General features: G+C 40.5%; 1 protein-coding gene across 8 annotated transcripts in view; it reads left to right on the top strand.

The window, feature by feature from the left end:
• ppip5k1b (diphosphoinositol pentakisphosphate kinase 1b) overlaps positions 1 to 19958 on the top strand; it is an 80290-nt gene that overhangs the window by 34851 nt on the left and 25481 nt on the right. For 4 of the 8 annotated variants that reach the window (XM_078167739.1, XM_078167738.1, XM_078167735.1 and 1 more), the window contains exons 14-26: positions 1171 to 1256; positions 1928 to 2053; positions 5474 to 5518; positions 6540 to 6661; positions 7213 to 7395; positions 7760 to 7901; positions 8163 to 8386; positions 11055 to 11182; positions 11337 to 11451; positions 13192 to 13299; positions 13423 to 13539; positions 17752 to 17892; positions 18133 to 18241. In XM_078167739.1, coding sequence (XP_078023865.1) covers positions 1171 to 1256; positions 1928 to 2053; positions 5474 to 5518; positions 6540 to 6661; positions 7213 to 7395; positions 7760 to 7901; positions 8163 to 8386; positions 11055 to 11182; positions 11337 to 11451; positions 13192 to 13299; positions 13423 to 13539; positions 17752 to 17892; positions 18133 to 18241 — 1646 coding nt within the window. The remainder of the gene's footprint in view (positions 1 to 1170; positions 1257 to 1927; positions 2054 to 5473; positions 5519 to 6539; positions 6662 to 7212; positions 7396 to 7759; positions 7902 to 8162; positions 8387 to 11054; positions 11183 to 11336; positions 11452 to 13191; positions 13300 to 13422; positions 13540 to 17751; positions 17893 to 18132; positions 18242 to 19958) is intronic. The other 4 variants (XM_033635149.2, XM_033635148.2, XM_078167737.1 and 1 more) reach the window with 2 other exon arrangements.

Here is a 19958-nt window from a genome sequence, read left to right as displayed (position 1 = left end):
TTTTCACCCTGCACCATTTTAAAAGCAGTCACGCACACACTCACACCTCGTCTCATTTGTTCTCACTCCCACACACACGTACACAACTGATATCAACCTTGAAGGTCCATTGGAGCCACTGAACCTCTGATCCAATGTGCCTATTGAGTGACTGAATATCATTAAACCATTTGCTAATATTGGTACTTGGTTGTGTGTATGATAGGAATGGGCATGAGTATTCGAGTACTCAAGTCCATGATTGGAGTTCAGTATTTAACGTTCAACATATAGAGCAGGTATGTGCAAAGTCCAACCTGGGGACCAACTGAGACCTGTTTTAAACAGCCTGCAGCTTGTCTGTCAAAATATACTCTGTGTGGCCTGACACTCAGTGTGGGTTGACCAAGGAAAATCACTCAGCATTTTTTCTGTTCACCTCATGATCGTACAGTTTGTAGAGTGCACCAAGTAGAAACTATGCAGGTAGAACTAATGCGTTTTCAGAAACACAGTAAACAAGCAAACAGACGGTAACCGAACTGCATACCCGCTAGATATCAGACATTGCCACAGGAAGGAAGCGCAACATCGTCAGTGAGGGCCACTGCTTTTCAAGATGGTGAAAAATCAAATACTTTTTTGCTGAAAAATGAAACAGGTGCGTTCGTCTCATTTATTTATTTATTTTTTAATAATAAAATGTAACAGGACGGAGACTCTCAACTTTATTTTGGTTATTTTCTAAAGGGAGACTTTTTATACCTACTTCCAATAACAAAATGGTTTCAAGTTTCAGTTATAGCAATAAAACCAACAATAACCTTCTGTTTTCATTCCTTAAATGGTCATTCTGACTGATAATATAAATTCTGTGATACCGTAAAACCGCAAGATTTTCTGAGACGGTTATTGTACCATGAAAATCTCATATCAGTGATTATTTAATATGAGTACTCGAATACAGAAATGACTTAAAATGCCCATCCCTAGCATATGATCAGTGTGTCATATTAGAAAAAGTTGTTGCCTTGTCCTCTCTTCAAGTTTTTGTTGGCATAGAGGTCAGATATGCTTAAGATGGGATAAATTCTTTCTGTGTATCTGCGTGTGCTTACTGTGTGTCCATCCGTCTAATGTGCATATCAAAATATGCTGTGTCTACTTTGTGTGTGTGTTCTGTCTCGCCAGGTACGGTCATTTCTCAGGTATCAACAGGAAAGTCCAGCTGACCTACCTGCGTAATGGCCAACCCAAAGCCTCGAGCGAAGAAGAAGGTACTAACACGCTCACACACATAGTAGTCGTGTTTATGTTTTAAGGCAGCTTTTTTTTAACTGTGCGTGTGTTCAGTATATTGTGTGGAGTTAAAACTGGAAGGTATGCATTACTATGCCTCTGTCCTGATTGACAGGGCACTGTGGGAGGGACTTGTCAATCACAAGGTAGCCATGCCTGAAATCGTACCCTGCATTATTGTCTATTTTACTCTACATGGGACCATCATTCACATAATGAACATGCTGTATTGAGGTAGATTTGAATGCAGCGATTAAGAGCATCAGCTTATTATGAAAATGATGAAAATGTAATAAATCAAGCAAGAAGTAGGGTCATTACCTTATACGCTTAAGGTCGGACTTGTTTTTGCAAGAGTGCAGGTTTAAGGCACTTCTGCATTGGCTTCACTTCTCAGATGCGGAGGCTAAGTTCAGTTCTTTTGTACAGTCTATGGTCACCATGCAGAGAGAGATAGGGTAAACAGTAGGATAATAGGGGCCTCCAGGCAGGTTCATCTAGCCATGCACAGCAGCCACTCACGAGAAAAAAATGTAGATATCAGGTTAAAGTGTTTCCTTCTTTCTTTCAAACACTGTTGGTAAATAGATGGACAGATTGTTCTCTTCTGTGATTACTGATATGAATAACAAGACGCTGCTGTTTTCAGACTCTAAAAAGGACGGTCCATCTCTACTGCTGGTGTTGAAGTGGGGCGGCGAGCTGACGCCTGCAGGCCGGGTTCAGGCTGAGGAGCTGGGCAGGGCCTTCCGCTGCATGTACCCTGGAGGTCAAGGTACTCACTCGACTCACACTCACAGAAGCTTATAGATGTACTCATGAGGAATCCTTCTACTTTGGCTCGGATTTAAAGAGCGTTTTGTGTACACAAGGGAGCAAACACATTACATGCACACACACGCCTATAAGCAAAACCTGATATAGGTATTCACAAGTGCACAAACATTATCAAAGGCCAGTTCTTTTTAATAACACACTCAAGAGAGCAAATGATAACCATACAGCCTGGTCTGTCCTCCAACATGTACCTTTGCTTTTAGAAGTTTATTTCCAGCTTCTCTTTTCAGTCACTTAAGAACTGCCATAAGTATACAGTGTCAACACTGCATAGCTGACACACAGCGTGTCAAAGGAAATCATACATCAGGTAGAGGTTATTTTAGAGTCAGCAAGCCAGATTTTCCAGCGTCTTGCAGCCACTGTGTCTTTTCTTGTACCATTCATTATTTGCTTTCAAAGATGTTTTAGACTTCTTGCCTTCACCTGTACACAATAACAGATGGAGAATACACTGATACATTCAGAAAGGTCCTGATCTCAGGTCAAAATAAATTAAAAAATAAATTACTGTTCAGAACAAAACAGGAAGAGACAGCTGATAGTTTATTACTACCTTAAAGCAGACTTAAAGCACAAAGACTATAGACAAATGAGAACATAGCGTCTGTAATGACTCATATAAATTGCAGAACAGCTGTTGAAGCCTGTCTTGGACTAGCAAATCTGAAGTGGGAAATAAAATGGAGCCTGGATGGAGTCAGATGCAAACATACTACTAAATATGTCTTTCTTTAAGCCTTTTTTCTTCTAAATGGAACAATGGTTTTTTAAATCGCCACAAGACCCACATTATCTAGTACTTTATTTGCATTGGAAAAAAATCCTTTGGCTTTCCTCAGTGAACTAAGTAAACTAGATAGTTGATGGTTTCACAGAGTGGCATTCAAAGGAGTTTTTTGTTGAGCTTGAAAACAGCAGCTGGCAAGACAGTCTCAACTCAAGGTCCTAAAAGTGCTCAGAATAAAGTTTGAACATCGTCACTTCCATTTCAACTGAGCAAACTCACACTTGCTGATTAAGACCATGTGGTAGCTGTGGGGGAAAAAACTTGATCTTACATGCATCACAAATCTCTCCTCAAAGGTTATGTCTCGATGCAGAAATGTCAATCTGAAATTTAAAACTAAATTCTCAACAATATGATCGCCTTTAACAATTTTGTGAGACCAGGCTGTACATTTCTTACGGCTAAATCAATTTGATGGTGAAACTGTATTTATGTCAAGGTGTATTTGATTAATGATATTTAAACGAGTAACTATACTCAGGCTGAAAGCAATACTTGAGCTGCCATCTTGCTGTTGCTCCTTCTGTGTCTCCTGTGATTTTTGGGTGTGGTGCATGAGAAAAATACCACAGCAATGCTTTTTCTTCATGCAAAATTACTTGTGGAGTTATTCTTAAATGCTTAAAAAGACACAGCACCTGTAACCCTGACTCTCTTAACCAGAGTAAATTACAGCGAGTAAGCAGACAGACCTGCCTATTACTTAAAGGTTTCTCTCTCTTTCTACCACTTTACAGAGCTTTTAACAGAGCAACACCTCTTTGTCATTTATGGATTACCCTTTTTACAGGCTTTACTTTTGCTTTTTGTTTTATAGTGCATGATAAACATCTCCCGCACTGCACAGAAAAACATCCTGAAGCAGAAATGAAAGCTACTGAAGCTGCGAACAGCTGTGCTTGTATTTGTTTTTTAATGCTGATATCTCACAATTACAATTTAATCATTTCTTTATCTTGAGAAAATGGGCTTTGACTTCTTGAAACGCAATTAGATCGTCAGTTCTAATAACGTAACTGCAGCAAACAAAACTACAGATTTATGCCTTGACTCTCTGTTCTGTGATAAGTCTCCCTGACAGTCATGACAGTGATCTTGAAGGCTGAAATCAGGTGTGATCAAATGATTGAGAAGCTCATTTTCAAGAGAAAACACGCATGCAGGAACTCATTTTTGCTGAGGGGTGCTGCGCAGTACAAATATGTGCACATGACCAAAGATTGGTGCCAGCTGCAGATCACTGGTTGAGACCAGCAAACAACAAAACTGGTTGTTTTTAGCGAGACATTGGCATAGTTTCCAGCAGGGATCATGCCAACAAAACTGGGTGTTTTTTATCAAAACATTGGCGGTGTTTCAAGCGGTGATTGTGCCACCAAAACAGTGGTTTTTTTTAGCGAGACATAAGTGGCATTTCCAGCTGAGATTTTGTCACCTAAAGTGGGTATTCTAAGCCAAAAAATGATCTTTTCCTAAACATAACCAAGTGTTTTTTGTAGCTAAACCTAACCACATTAATCACAGCACTATTAAAAAAAATAGTTTTAACATATTCGCTACATAATGAGCTAAAATATTAGATATCTGTGGTTTGCAGAAACACAGGTTCGAACATATATTCTCGGCATTGGGTTTAGAAGCTACAGTAAAACTGCTTAGACATACTTAAATCGATGGATCCATTAGTCCAAAGACAGCGCTCTCTCATCTCAGACACAACTTGTCTCTGGACCTCATGTGCCAAAATGTCCTAATGTCTTATGTTTCATTTTGAATGGTGGCTGACATCCAGTTGTTTGTTCGCCTCATGTCTTCTCACAACCCCTGGACAACTGCTTGTTGTCCACACCCCTATTAGCTTTGGTTATTGCTGTGTCCCCGCAGTGGAAGTCTCTCACGTCCAACATATTTTCTGGATCTAAAAAGTAGCTCCAAAACTGTCCAGGCAAAATTTCTGGTCATTCTCAGCCTGTTAAGCCTGTTCAACCTTACGTGATGACGTGACAACGTCAGATCGGAGGAATTAATTGAATTTGTACATTTTAAACATCTTATTTCCATTTGTTTTCTGACAGGCAGCTCATGATTTGCTTTTCAGAATTTAAAACAAATGTTCAGACAGCACAGGACTTGTGGTAAAATGGCAAACTATTTCCAGACTGTTTTGTTCCATCCCTTGTCAATAAGGGCTGCTGCAGCGCACTCGGCACCCACCCTCCTGCGCCCTTGCGAGAAAACAAAAGTCGTTTTCTTGTGATAAATGATCTCGTTATCTCAAGATATCTGCCTTTTGTTTTCTCAAAGATTGACAGATATTGTTTGCACAAGAGAAAAAGCTTTGTTAACTTATCTTGAGCTAACGGCATTAAAAACATAACTGCAAGCACGGCCACTTTCAGCCTCCGTAGAAAGCAGATGCAATAGTCTGTTGCTTTTGTTGCTTCTTTTTAATAAAAAGAAGTTCTATTTTCTCAGCCCAGTCACTGTTTTCTTACTTCTTTCTCCAAGTTTTGTCTATTAACTCTGCTCTTCTCTTCTTACCTGTTGTTGCTCTGTGTAAACTACTAGCCGGTAACCACCGGTCCCTTGGCTGTGAGTCCCCTATTGACTGTGGTAAGAGAAGGGTTTGCTGGACATCACCACTCTCCCACGCCTCTCATCCTGCGCATTTGTCGCTCTGCCCACTAACGTGCTCTGATCTCTCCTCTCCTCTCATCTCATCGTGATTTTGTTTCATTTCACCTGCCGACTAGTCCTGTTTGTCACCTGTTGAGATTGCTGTGGGTTGTTTAGTATCGTCATTGAGGTAATCCAGTGCAGCAAATGTTGCTTCGGTCATACATACGTACACATGCAGCTGAAGTGACTGCGGTTTGCTGTTGTAAGCTAACGCGGATCATCTCACACTAATCCTACTGCTTTTTTTTCATGAGTTTTTGGGATGCTTTTTTCTTTGTTGCTGTTTGATGAAAGCCAGTCTACTTCAGCCTGGATTACAGCCTAGGACAGTCCCCAACATGTCCCAGACCTTTGTTGTCACATAAAGCATGATAGGTAAAGGTAGTCAACAGTATGACATCAGAGTATTTGGCTGTACACGAGAGAAAAATGCATGAACCCTCAGTGTGATTTGATCTGTAACGTTGGTATGCATCTACAGCTACATTAATTTAAACATATTTAGCATGCTAAAATATTTTTATTGTCTCTCAACGAGTAGGTAATCCAAAATATTTGATCTCGTCTCCAGGGGAGCTGTCTTCAATAATTTTTGGGTTTACTTGACATTTGTTCACTTCACTTTCACTTCATTTTATTTATAGCTCAAAACCACACAGTTTAAGTTCACATTTGAGTGAAATGAGCCAAGTCAAAAGCTTATGAAGCATTTTTCATTTGAACTGAAAGTGATGTTGCACCTGCACAGGTGCTGTGTGTCGCCTGTGTGCCAATATTTAATGGAAATCTGCGGTACTTTTGGGTGCAATCAACTCATTGTTATTTTTTTCTCTTGTCTTCCAACCACCTCTCTGACTCAGGTGTTTCTTAATTGAGAAATTTAATTTACAGTATATTTCAATGCTGCAACCAGGCCAGTTAACCATGATGCCCCCCTCTGTGTACAATCTTCCAGGTGACTACGCCGGGTTTCCAGGCTGTGGCCTCCTGCGCCTGCACAGCACTTACCGCCACGACCTGAAGATCTACGCCTCTGACGAAGGCAGGGTGCAGATGACAGCTGCTGCTTTCGCAAAGGTAACTCTGCCTCGATATCTGTAAGAGTATATCTGATGTATAAGTGTTACTTAAAGTGATACTTTGCAGATTTTCAGCCACGTCTGTGTTGCTGGGTGTGGGGAGTGTGTACAGATGAATGTTGTTAAGGCATCCCCTGTGCAGGCAGTGTTTACACTGAGAACCTGGAGCAAGCACATTGTACAGGCTCAGGTCAACTAACAAAATAATACAGTTCTTTTTCATGTCAGTCATCTACTCGATTCATCTAGTAATTGTTTAAACTTAACCTGAGAGAATATAAAATGGGATTTGAGAAGTTGCAAAATATAAAAATGTTCATAATCTAAGATCTTTAAACACTTGTAGTCTGACTTTTGTCTGTTTATAACTCAAAAACTTATTTTAAGAAGCTGCAGATCTACAATAAGAAAAATTTTAAGGTGGTTTAAAAATTCTTTGAGGGAAAAAATGAGCTTAAACAAATCAAGTTTACTCTTCACTAATGAAGAGTGAATTAAATAGGAATGCTACAGAATCGCTTCACTCTAAGTTCTCTGGTTTCCCTGCAGGGTCTGCTGGCTCTAGAAGGGGAGCTGACTCCGATCCTGGTTCAGATGGTGAAGAGTGCCAATATGAACGGACTGCTGGACAGCGACAGTGACTCTCTGACTGACTGCCAACAGAAGGTGAAGGCCAGGCTGCATGAAATCATGCAGAAGGGCCAGGAGTTCACACCAGAGGACTATGAGAAGGTGTGTGGCAAACCTGAGACGGTAAAGTGTAAATATAAAAATGACTTAGTTTGATAAGGTGTCTGGTGCAGTGTTTGCCAGTTAGCGTCCACATTTTCAGTTTAAACAGGTGGACATGCTTCTCAGGTGCTTTACAAAGAATTGTGTAAATATTTTTATGCAAGCCTCTTTTCCATTGTAACCTGCTGATGTGATATCGCTTGTGGAAAACAGAACAGTACTCAAAGTGGCTGAAGTCATAAGCTGGATGACTGAAGTGAAACATGCAAAAAACAAAAAGTTCCCATGCATGCAAGTTTTTCAAGTTCTTTCTGACTACTTTCATGTGATCTTTTAACATGTTATGTGTCCCCATTTGTTCCAGTTGGCACCGACTGGCAGCCCATCACTGGTGAACTCAATGAAGGTCATACAGGATCCAGTCAAAACCTGTGACAAGGTGTACGCCCTCATCCAGAGTCTCAATTCACAGATCCGCAAGAGGCTGGAGGACCCAAAGTCTGCAGGTAGTGTGAACCTGCTGAACCTGAATACAGAAAAAAAATAATGAGCTGCATATGGAGAAAAAAATGATCCAAATGTTTAACTTTGTTAAAGCCGAGACATTTGGTTTAGTTTATAGACTTTTGTCTGCATGAATCAGGCAGAAGCAGAAAAGGTTAAAATGTGCCCATGTATTGAAATGTCAAGTACATTTTCAGAGATAATTACCTTTTTAACATTTAGACTGAGATTAGTCATCCTGTGATTTTTTTTTTTCCCCTCAGACCTGCAGCTTTACCACAGTGAGACGTTGGAGCTGATGCTGCAGCGCTGGTCCAAACTGGAGAGAGACTTTCGCATGAAGAATGGCCGCTACGACATCAGCAAGATCCCAGACATCTATGACTGTATCAAATATGACTCGCAGCACAACGCCTCGCTTGGACTGGAGGACACGATGGAGCTGTTCAGACTGTCCCGCGCCCTGGCTGACATAGTCATACCACAGGTTAAAGGCCTCATTAAGCTGCGTAGCACATTCAAGGTTCTCTCAGGCTCTGATGAGAGGATAGCATGCTCTAACTTTGCTCACATAACTCATTAGTGCTGAAGTCTTTTATAATATTTGAATCAAGCGATAAGCCATTTGAGGTTCACAGTGATTTATTAGGACGGCTAATGGGCGTTGTAATGGATGACACGGAGTGAAGTTTACTTTTATAAAATGTTTATTCTATAGCCCTGGCGATGTTTCATGAAATAAACATACAGTAACAAAAAAAATCCAATAATTTATTGATAACAAGGAATCATTCGTCTGCCAAGCGACTATGTTTTTCAGCAACATTTAGCAGAATATTTGCCAAGAGGTGGCTTGTCCACTAATTGGAAAATCTCTGTCTGATCCCTGGGCGGCCCCCCGAGTCACAGGTGGCACCTTATATGGTAGCTTTGGCCACCACTGTGTGAATGGGTGAATGAGATAAGTCGTATGAAAGTGCTTTGAGTGGTCGAAAAACTAGAAGGGCACTGTACAAGTCCATTTACCATTTTACTTGTTCGCAATGTAGCTTTCATTACAATGTAGCCTAGGCTGACCAAACGTCCTCTTTTGCCCGGACATGTCCACTTTTCCCGTCCTGTCCGGGGCGTCCGGGGGAAGTTTATAAATTGATGATAATGTCCGGTTTTCCTTTCAACCCGACAGTCATTCTGTTTTGTTATGTCCGAAACCGAACCGAGCCCGACATTTTTTAATTACTAAAGCACTGAGTTTGTGTCACACAGTTGTTATGGTTACAGGCTATTTATTCAGGTGTTGTCATGTAAATAACAGTGCCCAAGCAATAAACAGGACAGACAATAAGATTTTATTTATTTATACACTACATTTCACTGAAAGCTGACCGAAGCCCAAATACAATTTATACATTTTTGACCGAACCTGGCCCGACCCGTCGGGTAGGCCTACCGTCGGGACCCGTCGGGCTCGGATCGGGTAGCCACACTCTAGTGTGTGTATATCTGAATTTCTGTCTTTGAGAGATATTATTTTGTAATATAACTGAATTTTCTATCCATACATATAAACTTTAAATATATTAAAATTATAAGGCATCTTTGAGTAAACTGCGAGTATCATTTAAGGAGGCTATCTCGTGGCCGGGCCAAGTGTCCTCTTTTTTGAAAATTAAAATATGGTCACCCTAGTGTAGCCCAGTTACTAGAGTAGAAATAATATCACTAACAACTGACAAATAGCCAGAGAAAAGTGGACATAATTGGCCACAAATAAAAAAAAAGCAAGCTAGCTAAGGTTACATCAATAACTTACCATAGATCTTTACTTTAGTTTGTGTGATTTGGATGGAGATAAAAGGCTGGTGGATTGGCCGACAGCAAAGACAGGTTTGTCTCCAACAAAGGGATTAGAGATGGCTAAACAAACATAAATCTGAGTAGACCCTCTTTGTTTCTTTCACGGCATCTTTGTGCTTTTTGTGTGTTCATTGACTCACTGAGTTGGTTACTTTGACCATCCTCATCCTGGTGGATGATAAAAGATACAGGCTTAATTTATTTATTTAACCTTTATTTAACCAGGAAGTCCCATTGAGATTGAACATCTCTTTTACAAGAGAGATCTGACCAAGGTAGTAGCCAATCAAAACACATTTAAAACGCATACAACATATAATATAGAAATCCACAATAAAACAACAACTATTCAAACATAGTGGCTTCTCAAACACATTTCTCTGTCACCACATTGTTTATGAAGCCCTTTAATTCGTCAGTGGATGTAAGTGTTGTTAATTTTAGATCTTTTTGAAGAGTGTTCCATGTCCAAGATGCAGAGTAGGAGAATGCAGCTTCCCCCAGATCTGTTAATACCCAGGGTACAGTTCAGTTGATGGTTTCCCTCTTTAGCTCTTTGTCCCATATGACAACAAGTGACTGATGTCTTCAGTAACACTTATATTATAATGCGCTCACAGCTGTGTGTTTATAGAGTATTTTACAAAGGCTTTGAATGTGGCTCATTGAGTCATAATCAAATACTGGAAATTTCAGTTTTGTTCAGTTGAATTTACTGTAAGAATTGTATTCCAGAGAGGAAAAGTCAGAGAGTTAAATGATGTAATTAAATCATCTGGAGGAGTCAGAGAATGTCAGGTATGTTAACAAATGACTTGTACTGGCAGGCATCTTGCAGATAATTTCACACTTTTATTACACTGAGTGGAGGTGATGAAACCAACAATTTTTCCCTTTGAGCATAAAATCAAACTATATTGATCCCTGTGGCGAGATTAAAACGTTGCATCAAGAAGAAGATAGAATGACTCACAATACTCGATATAGTTTGCCATAAAAAAAATGCCATAAACAGTGAAACACTGTATCAGTTAAAAGTTAAAAAGCAAGTTAATTCAGGAAGCGTGACAGCGTAATTTTAAATCACAGATAACCCATTTTTATATTAAGGCCTCCGTGCATGAATGTGTCACTTCTTATCTGTGCTCACCCTGATGTCCAGTGAGTTTTCCTGCCTCCTGCCCCAAAATGTGCTGCGATAAGACTTCATCTCCTCATGACCAAGAATAAGTAGATTAAAAATAAGTGGATGAAAGTGCTCAAACGTCTTTTTTTTCACTTCCTATCATCCATATCAGGAGTACGGCATCAGCAAAGCAGAGAAACTGGACATTGCTCAGGCTTACTGTGTTCCTCTGATGAAGAAAATCCAGCTGGACCTGCAGAGGACCCACGAGGACGAGGCTGTCAACAAGCTGCACCCCCTGTGAGAATACAAGCCGCCGCTGAAGCGCACACAAACATGTTTACATGTATATAGGGGAAGCACATATATAGTATACAGTGTGTGTTTGTGTATGTTTATGGAAGTCAATGATGACTGATGAGCTCTGTGTCGTCTCTTGTCCCCTTGTGTTTAGATATTCCCGTGGTGTGATGTCTCCTGGTCGTCACGTCCGCACACGCCTGTACTTCACCAGCGAGAGCCACGTTCACTCCCTGCTGAGCGTCTTCCGCTACGGAGGACTGCTGGATGTATGTCTGGTTTTTATTTCACATACATTTCATTTTTATTTTATCATCTCTGACCTTTTTGTTTTAGTAGTAATGATGTTGTTCATTCTCTCTTTGCCAGAATAAGAGTAGATCTAGAAATGAATGCAAGCAGGTAAAAGTCCATATCAAATGGAGATACTTTTTGGAGTTTGGTGGGTATAAAGAATTTATCAGCAGAGGTCTGCTGGATGGGATTATGAATATACTTTAGGCCTAGTCCTTCCCAAAAAATAATCTTCTCCACACAAGTGCTGTCAAGAGCGTGCCAAACCAACCGGCACAGATATAACTGGCAGGGCCTGTGTCATGGGAGTGTTGGATTATGTAGAAGTGACCTCTGTAGTGCATTCTGATGCCTCCGTTCCTCAATATAGTGGAAGAACAACTGTACATTTATGTGTACACATGTAAAAAGTCTTGTCAGCAAGGTGAGAGCCAGCACTGTTTTGGCCATGTCTACCATTGTACAAAATGCTGCCTCATCTGTGACACCTCACAAAGGAGAAAGTGGCGCGCCCTCTGCTGTCATAAGCCCAAAACTCTCCAAAACCTTTTAGCATCTTTATCCTGGACGAAGGGCCAAAATGCAGAGAAAGCACCCTCAACAGCTCCATAAAGAGATTTTACAAAACTCTGGACCCATGTTTAAACTATGTGAATAGTCTACCTGGCTACAGGTGGTCTATCCCAGTGGTTCCCAACTGGTCCAGCTACGGGGCCCAGATTTCCTGTATGTATGAGTTCAAGGTCCACACAGTAATATATTCAATGTCATACTTGTGTTTGGACATGCCATCAAGATAGTTTGCTGTCTATTGTCAAGTAGCTGTCTGTCAATCACTCACTTTACAGCAGGAAATGGCACTTAAAAATAAAAGCTCTGTGCCAGAAATTAAACATAAAGTGTGTTTTTTACAAACTTGACACATTTCCGAGTCACTTATGGTCCTTTCAGAGTGGACTTGCGACCCACTTTTGGACCACGACCCACCAGTTGGTAACCACTGCTCTGTCTTACATGTACTTAAATAAACTATGAAAGATGTTTATTATTTATTTTTTTCTGTTTTGTTTTGTAACCTGTCTGTTTCTTTGTTTTCCTTCCACTTCTCTCTATATTTCTGTACAGATTCGTCATTTGTGATTTTAGCTGTTAATGTCCTGTCTGATAAATGGAAAAAAATCTCTATAAATAAAGTGTTAAAAAACAGAAAAAGAAATGTAGAGAAAAAGCTACATTTCAAAAACTAGGACAAGGCCTTAACCAACAAATGTTCTCTTCTCGTAAAATTTCATTACAGTTTTCCCTTAATGATCAGGAGGGGACACTCAGGAAATTTTTTCAGCAATTATTTTTATTAATGAGTTGCTTTAGGTTGCTGTTAGGTTGTATGCACAACTTATTCTTAAGCGATGAACTGGGCAATGATTCAGTGTATTATAGTGAATTTTTTTTTTTTTTTTTAAAAAATCTCTTACAGTTTTGCTTTGTGTAATGTGCAACTGCCTTTCTCAAACATATTTTCCAAATTATGATGTATATATAATGGGGAAAAATCATATTCATATAAATATATTGATGTTGCTGCATTGCCTCAACCTAATGATTAACATATTTTGTCATACATCATTACAAAGGTTATGAACATAGTGGTGTTTGTTTGTGTGTGTATGTCTGAGGTGTCGTTTACAGAGTGTATGTTTGTGTTTGAATATCAGGAGGAGAAGGACCAGCAGTGGAAACAGGCCATGGACTACCTGAGTGCTGTGACTGAACTCAACTACATGACACAGATCGTCATTATGCTGTATGAAGACAACAATAAGGTTGGCTTACAGAGAGCTGCATGACTGTGCTGCAAACATGTGACTCATTTATTTTCTTTCAGCGTTACAGCTGCAGTTTTACACATAGATTTCTTCATGTCATGATATCTGTGTTTTGAGCAGGATCCCTCCTCAGAGGAGCGTTTCCACGTCGAGCTTCACTTCAGTCCAGGAGTCAAAGTGTCTGAAGATGAGGAGAATGTACCTCTGGGCTTCGGCTTCCGACCAGCCTCTTCAGAGGTGTGTGAACCTGTGTGTGTTTGTCTTGTATGTTTTAGTCTTTTTTCAGGGTTTGTGGTTTTTGTTACCTTCAGTTGACATTTGCTTAACTCACAGTCACTCCCAAGTTCAGTAATTGTGAAGTGTGAGTTGCCAACAACGGAGAGTTTCCCTAATACAGGACAGCCGCTGGTCCTTAAAAAGTCTTAAATTCAGATTGAATGGTTCTTACATGTATTTTAGTCACATCACCTATTTTGGTGTTGGTGCTGTAGAAAACATAATTTAAACAGGAGGGACACACTATTCGATGGGGCACCAGACTTCGACACAACATCTGTATGTGCGCAATGCCCCTATTTTTGCCCCCTCACTGCACTTAGATCACGCAATGAGTCTACATTGTTAAACTAGGACCTTGCAAGCTATGGAAAAACTGGAAAATGCAAGTGTAAGGACAAATTGCTTGAATAATAATAACCGTTACTTGAGGTGATTAAAGCCAGTGCCTTGAAGTGTTTACGGTGCAAACTGCACCGTATGTTGGAGGTGTTTCAAACGTGGTATAATGGGGATCAGGGCGGTGGAATCGCACATGCAGAGCAGGGAGCACAGAGAATACCGTCAGGTTCATTTTAGTGTTCATTTTGAACTGATATCAGTGTGTGTACTTAGATAGAGCAAGTTAAGTCTTCAGTTTATTTAAAAAGATCTTTAAACAATGTTTTGTGGAAATGAATTGCAAAATACTTGGGCTGCATGTTACAAGAGTTATGTGGGATGACTATATTCATTGCGTTAAATAAACAGATATCAAAGTGCACTCACTTCTTGACTCACAGTACAGTGTGCTTGTGCCATGTCGTCTCATGTTTTGCCAGGCGGCTGACGATGTGCTATATTTTAGGCACCAGTTCCTCTCTGGCATTTGCGCTGTGGTTGGCACTCATCTTGTCACACTTAAATCCTTCAGCCATGCAGAGTGGATGGCAGCATTAGTCGAATAAACCTCATTCATATGCAGCCAGATGATGTGTAATAGCAAGGGCTCTGTCTGATTGGCCAGCGAGTTTACAGCAGGGCAGTTACAACTGGGCCTACAGACAGAATGTACTGTGTTGTTGCTATATTCAGAGTGCAATATTGCAGTCTCTTGAGATGTGTTTATTGCGCATGTTAATATCACTATGACGACAGAAAAAGATTTATTGTGCTGCCATACCAGATATAAAGACACTGCACATTGAAAACACAGCATTCAACTCTGTCTGTAGAAAAACATATTTAAATGAGCACGTACAGTTCCTTCTACTCATTGTTTTTGAATATCAAGCATTTGTCATGTGGTACAAAAGGTTTGTGTTCTCCCTCTCTGGTATGCAGGCTGTTATGCGGTGGTGGCGTCTGTCTGTACATCTGTCTGTGTGAAGACGCATTCTTTTGATTCTGTGTTTGACAACACATTACAGTATGAAAATCACATCACAGAAATGTGACACTTGAAGCACCTATTACTGTTTTGTCAAATTTCGTTGCATCTTTCTCTGTTCATTTTGCATATTAGTGAGGAGAAACTGATAATTCTCACAAGTCAGTTGACACTGAAAAAGGATAAAAACAAATATTTGCCTCAAAGTTTAGAGCTCATAATAGTCTGCTGCAATTTGTTGTTGCATGAAACAAGTTAAAGGTACGGTCAGTGATTCTAATCCAACATACTTTTTGTCAAATTCAGCAAATACCTTCTCACAATCCTCCAGCTTACTGTACTGTGTGTGCGCTGAAAAAAAACCTGGTGTTCATTAGGTTCCATTTTCATTCGGAATGAAAGGCCATTCCAATTAAAGGTGGTCATTTAAATGGTCATTCCGATTGAAGATTAAATCCGATTAAAGGGGGTGGTTTATTCCGTTTGTCATTCCAAATGAAAGAATTTCTCACACTTGTATACACTCATTCCTCTTTAAAGGGAAATTTTGGTTTATTTCAGCCCATCTCCTATCGTCCTAAATTTGTTTCAAGTCACTAGTCACATAGAAATAATAGTTAGCATGTTAGCCATTAGCCTAGATACAGCCATAGCGTCAGACCTGTTAAAACGTAATTGAACGGGCCTCCTTTCAAGTGCAAAGTTAGTCCACTAAACAAGCTTTTTCTCCACAAAGACCGCCTCATATCGTTAGGATAAATGTCAGAGAACATATAGAAAACAACATGTAAACGTGTTGTCTTACCTTACCGGTGTGGTGCCGTGTTTGTTGTTTACCATTTAGCTAAGGCTGCACCCGGTCCCATTCCTTGCAACAGAGGTATTCCTCTTCTGTGGGCATTGGGGTACAGCATTCACAGGCAACGTTACACCACCGAGCTCCAGAGCTAAATCCTTCCAGCAGCATCTTGTTATCCGGAGCGAGGACTACAGTGTTTTCTTCCGGTAAACATAAACACGTAACATCCACTCCGCCCCCTATCCAATTAAGTTGCTGTGAGCTGTAACTTTATCAATTTACCACTTCTAAGCAGAGGGCAGAAAATAATGTTATTTTGGAGCCTGACAGGACAAACCTCTTTTCCCTCAGGCAGCTGCCTCTGTGTCTGCAGCTATCTGTACCAATGAACAGCATAGAAGTGATGAGTGCCCACTCTACAGCAAAATCTGGGGACCAAAACATCCCCAAAAGTACACTGCAAACAAGCCAAAGAAAAAAAAATTGCTTGACTGAAGCAATCATTGTTAGCTGAGGGGTCTCCAACTAGGGCTACACCTAACATATGTTTTTTTCTTTATTGAAAAATCAAATGAATATTTTTTTGTTAGTTGAGTAATCTGTGGACTACTTCATCAGTTATTCTAAAGATTTTTTTAATTACTTGATTAACATAAAAAAAATATAAACATAATTTTAATTTACCCAAAAATAAATAACAAAACTTGTCTAATGAATGTTTAAATATTTTATTTAATCATCGTCTCTTAAAAACAATGACGATAACAGCATATTTTAAAATTAAAATTAATAAATGTTCATGTCACTGTTGTGTTATGACAACAATAATAATAATAATAATAATAATAATAGACCCTATGTGTCAGATGCCTGATCAGAAAGTACCTGACCTCAAATTCAAAAAAAATGCTTTGACACATAGATGAATTTCATCACTGTATCACAGCAATCATATCCCTTAACTGGAGAATCGATATTTTTACTGAAGTACTTGACTTAAAATTAAAATGGTTATGACATGGATTTATTTCATCACTGGTGTTATAAGCAGTTTAGATTATCACTGGCAAATTTGTTTTTGCATCAGTGTGGGGCAAGGAAGTAACTGAAACTATTCAGTCTGTAACAACAGTTATTCACTGTAGCAACCGTCTGTAATGTTGGTTTAAGCCGTTTTCTCACTCGTGCATGTCCATTAAAGTAAACAGATTATGTAAAGCGTCGGAATATCAACAGTACATGTAGCATGCTGTAACGTGAGCAGCGGTGCAGAAAGTTTAAGTGACAACTACTAACAGAATGATAACCTTGATAACTTTGCATATCATGCTTGGATAGGGACAAAAAGTAAACAGGACGGTGCTGTCTGCTGCCATCTTGCCGAAGCGCTCCAGCATGCCTTCACTTCAAGTTTCCATGTGCTTCTGTTGCACTCCCGTGACAAGTCATTTTCACTTTGTAGGTGAGGTTTTTGCAACTCATTTTCTGGAGATATCCATGCTTTGACCCGGTGCAGCCTACTGTGTTATGAGACGTGGACACACATTTTGCAAATCGATGTATTTTTTTGTAATCAATGACGACAGTTCTGTCAATTATTCATCCCATCCCTATCTCCAACTCATGATTTGAACCTCCGACTATTAGGGGGCAGCCCTAGTGTGTACACAGCCTTGGCTCTGTAAATGGGAAATAAACAAAGTGACTCAGACCGAGCCATGCAACTCTATTCCAGCTAATGGGCAACAGGAAAAAGGCAATGGATGTATAATAAACAGGAAGGCAGCGGGAGCAAAAAAGGACTGTAAAACTGAGCGTCTGGTGGGGCATTGTGGGAGGGGCTTATTTGTTTTGGTGTCAAGTGTCTTTTTCCAGAATCTCTGACTTCCCCTTTGAGGTCATGTTTAAATCAGTACGTCATGTCGGACAGCTCAGGTGGTTTTTGCCTGTGCATGCGGAGAATGTAGTATATGTCATTTCCTTCTCGTGTTTTCTGACCACTTAGAATGAAGACAAGAAGCCCAATCAAGGCAGTCTGGAGGACCTCTCCCAGGACCAGCTAGACCAGGCACTTCCTCTCTCTGAGCCAATCAACATCCAGCGAAGGTCCCCTATGATCCGCAACAGAAAGGCGGGCTCCATGGAGGTACCAGACCCTGTCGTGTTTGTGTTTGAGGAGGAGGCAGGACGTTTAGTTAATAATGACAGAACCAGACTTTCTTTTTATTTCCCACATTGTAGTTCTTGTCTCTGTTTAGCTGAGCAGTTTTACTTTTTGACAGTGTGTGTGTGACAGTTTTGTTCAAGTTAAAGGGAGACATCAGGTCCCTGATTTACTGTGGCGGCCGTCACAGTTTTAACCCCCGATCTCCATGGCCCCACTCAGGTCCTCTCTGAGACCTCCCCCACCCAGTCCTCCAAAGGCTCCACATCACACCGACTCTTCCCCTCGTGCTCGCGCCAGTCTCCTGAGATCAAACCAGCCAGTGGCCTAGGTGGGCACCTCATTTCTGGTGTGTGTGTCTGTACATATGTGTGTGTGTGTGTGTGTGTGTGTGTGTGTGAGAGAGAGAGAGTTTATGCCAACAGACACACTGACCTCCCTACACATTTTATCTCCAGCTGTCATCACTGATCCTCCCCTCATCACAAGTCCTTACCCTCACCCTCCCACCTACCCACACCTCTCTGTGTGTCTCCCTTTTATTTCTTTGGGTCTGTTTTTCTTTCCCTCTTTTCTTTCCATCACCCCCCCACCCCACCCCGGTCCCTGTTTCTGACGGCCACATAGCTTCCACTCCAGCTTAGTGTAGCAGCAGCCAAACAGGATCAGACTCCAAACTATGTAGGCAAGAGTTCAGCGAGGTGATCACAGCCAACTGCAGGATCTCTGGTGTCACATAGTGTTTCGAGACGTATCGCTGCAGGTTGGTAGAGTGAAAACAGAGGGAACATACTGTAGGTGTGTCTACGTCTTATTTCTGAGATCTGCAAGGGGAAATTATTTATTTAAATACTGTGGAACAGACATTTAAAAATCTGTTTTATATTAAAGCAAATAGAGTTTTTGGGCTCATCCTCCTGTTACAATAAACCCTCCTAAGTTAGATGTTTGGGTAGTGCCTTTTGACCCCCTGTCATGGTAAACAGAAAGGTGAAAATGTTCCAAATCAGCTGTATCAGAGCTGTATTCCTTTAACCCCTCTAACTGATTTAACTGATTTAATGAAAAACCCCTTAAAGGACCCTTGTTCTGCTGTGTGTTCACTTTCCAAAGGCATGTAACCTCCAGCAACCTGCTAACAAGGTGACATTGACACAAGCATGAAAGCCTGTTGTCTAAATCACGACGTGGAGAAAACCACGAGTGTTAAAACGGGGCGTGGAGTCACTTTGTGGGAACAACTTCACTGGGAGTTCAGAACCTGCACTCAGCTACGTAAACAGCTTATGGCTTTTATATACAGTGCAGTTTATCTTCTGTGGTTGCACAATTAAGACCCTAAAAGACATAATTAAACTAAATGGATATGTGGCAGAGAGGAAGGAAGCCTGTTTTAAGTCCTTTCAGATATGAAAAAAACTCTCAGATGCAATCAGGTGTATTCATAAACATCAGGCAGGCAAAAACAAACAAGAGCAGGTACAAGTACAAATGTGCAGTGTGGGTGTAGTCTTATTCTCACTAAGTGTGTTAATTATGGTGTCACAGTGCTTAGTTATCACAAGTCTGAGCAACAGTTTGTTCTGTGTCCGCGAGACATCAAAGGAGCTCCATCTAAAGCCTCTGGTAATCTCAGAGTGGAGCCTGTCAGTTTGTTAGGAGGCTGCTGAGTGATCCGTCAATGTTCATCACCGACACCAACAACACCGACTGTTCACAGGTCACTGACGAAAAACAACAGGTGTCACAGACGACCTCTTTTAGCACGCTGCATTACATACCTTCACACTGTTTATAGAACAAAGAGACGAGGCGCAGACGCCTTTTTAATTTATTTCCTCTGCAGTTCCAAAGATAATATTTCCTCTAATGTGTGGTCTAGAAAGTCAATATTAATTTCAAATGTGACTATAAAAATATGATAAATTTGTGAGAACTGGCTGTTGCAACTTCAGAGAGTTCATGCACAGCAGGGGTCTGAAACAATCTCATTTCCACACTCATCTGGTTTCTCACGCCTCTGCTGCTTTTTGCATACAAAACACACA

This window comes from Epinephelus lanceolatus, chromosome 5, assembly GCF_041903045.1.
Source record: "Epinephelus lanceolatus isolate andai-2023 chromosome 5, ASM4190304v1, whole genome shotgun sequence".
Classification (NCBI taxonomy): Eukaryota; Metazoa; Chordata; class Actinopteri; order Perciformes; family Serranidae; genus Epinephelus; species Epinephelus lanceolatus.
This window is presented reverse-complemented; position numbering and strand designations above follow the sequence as displayed.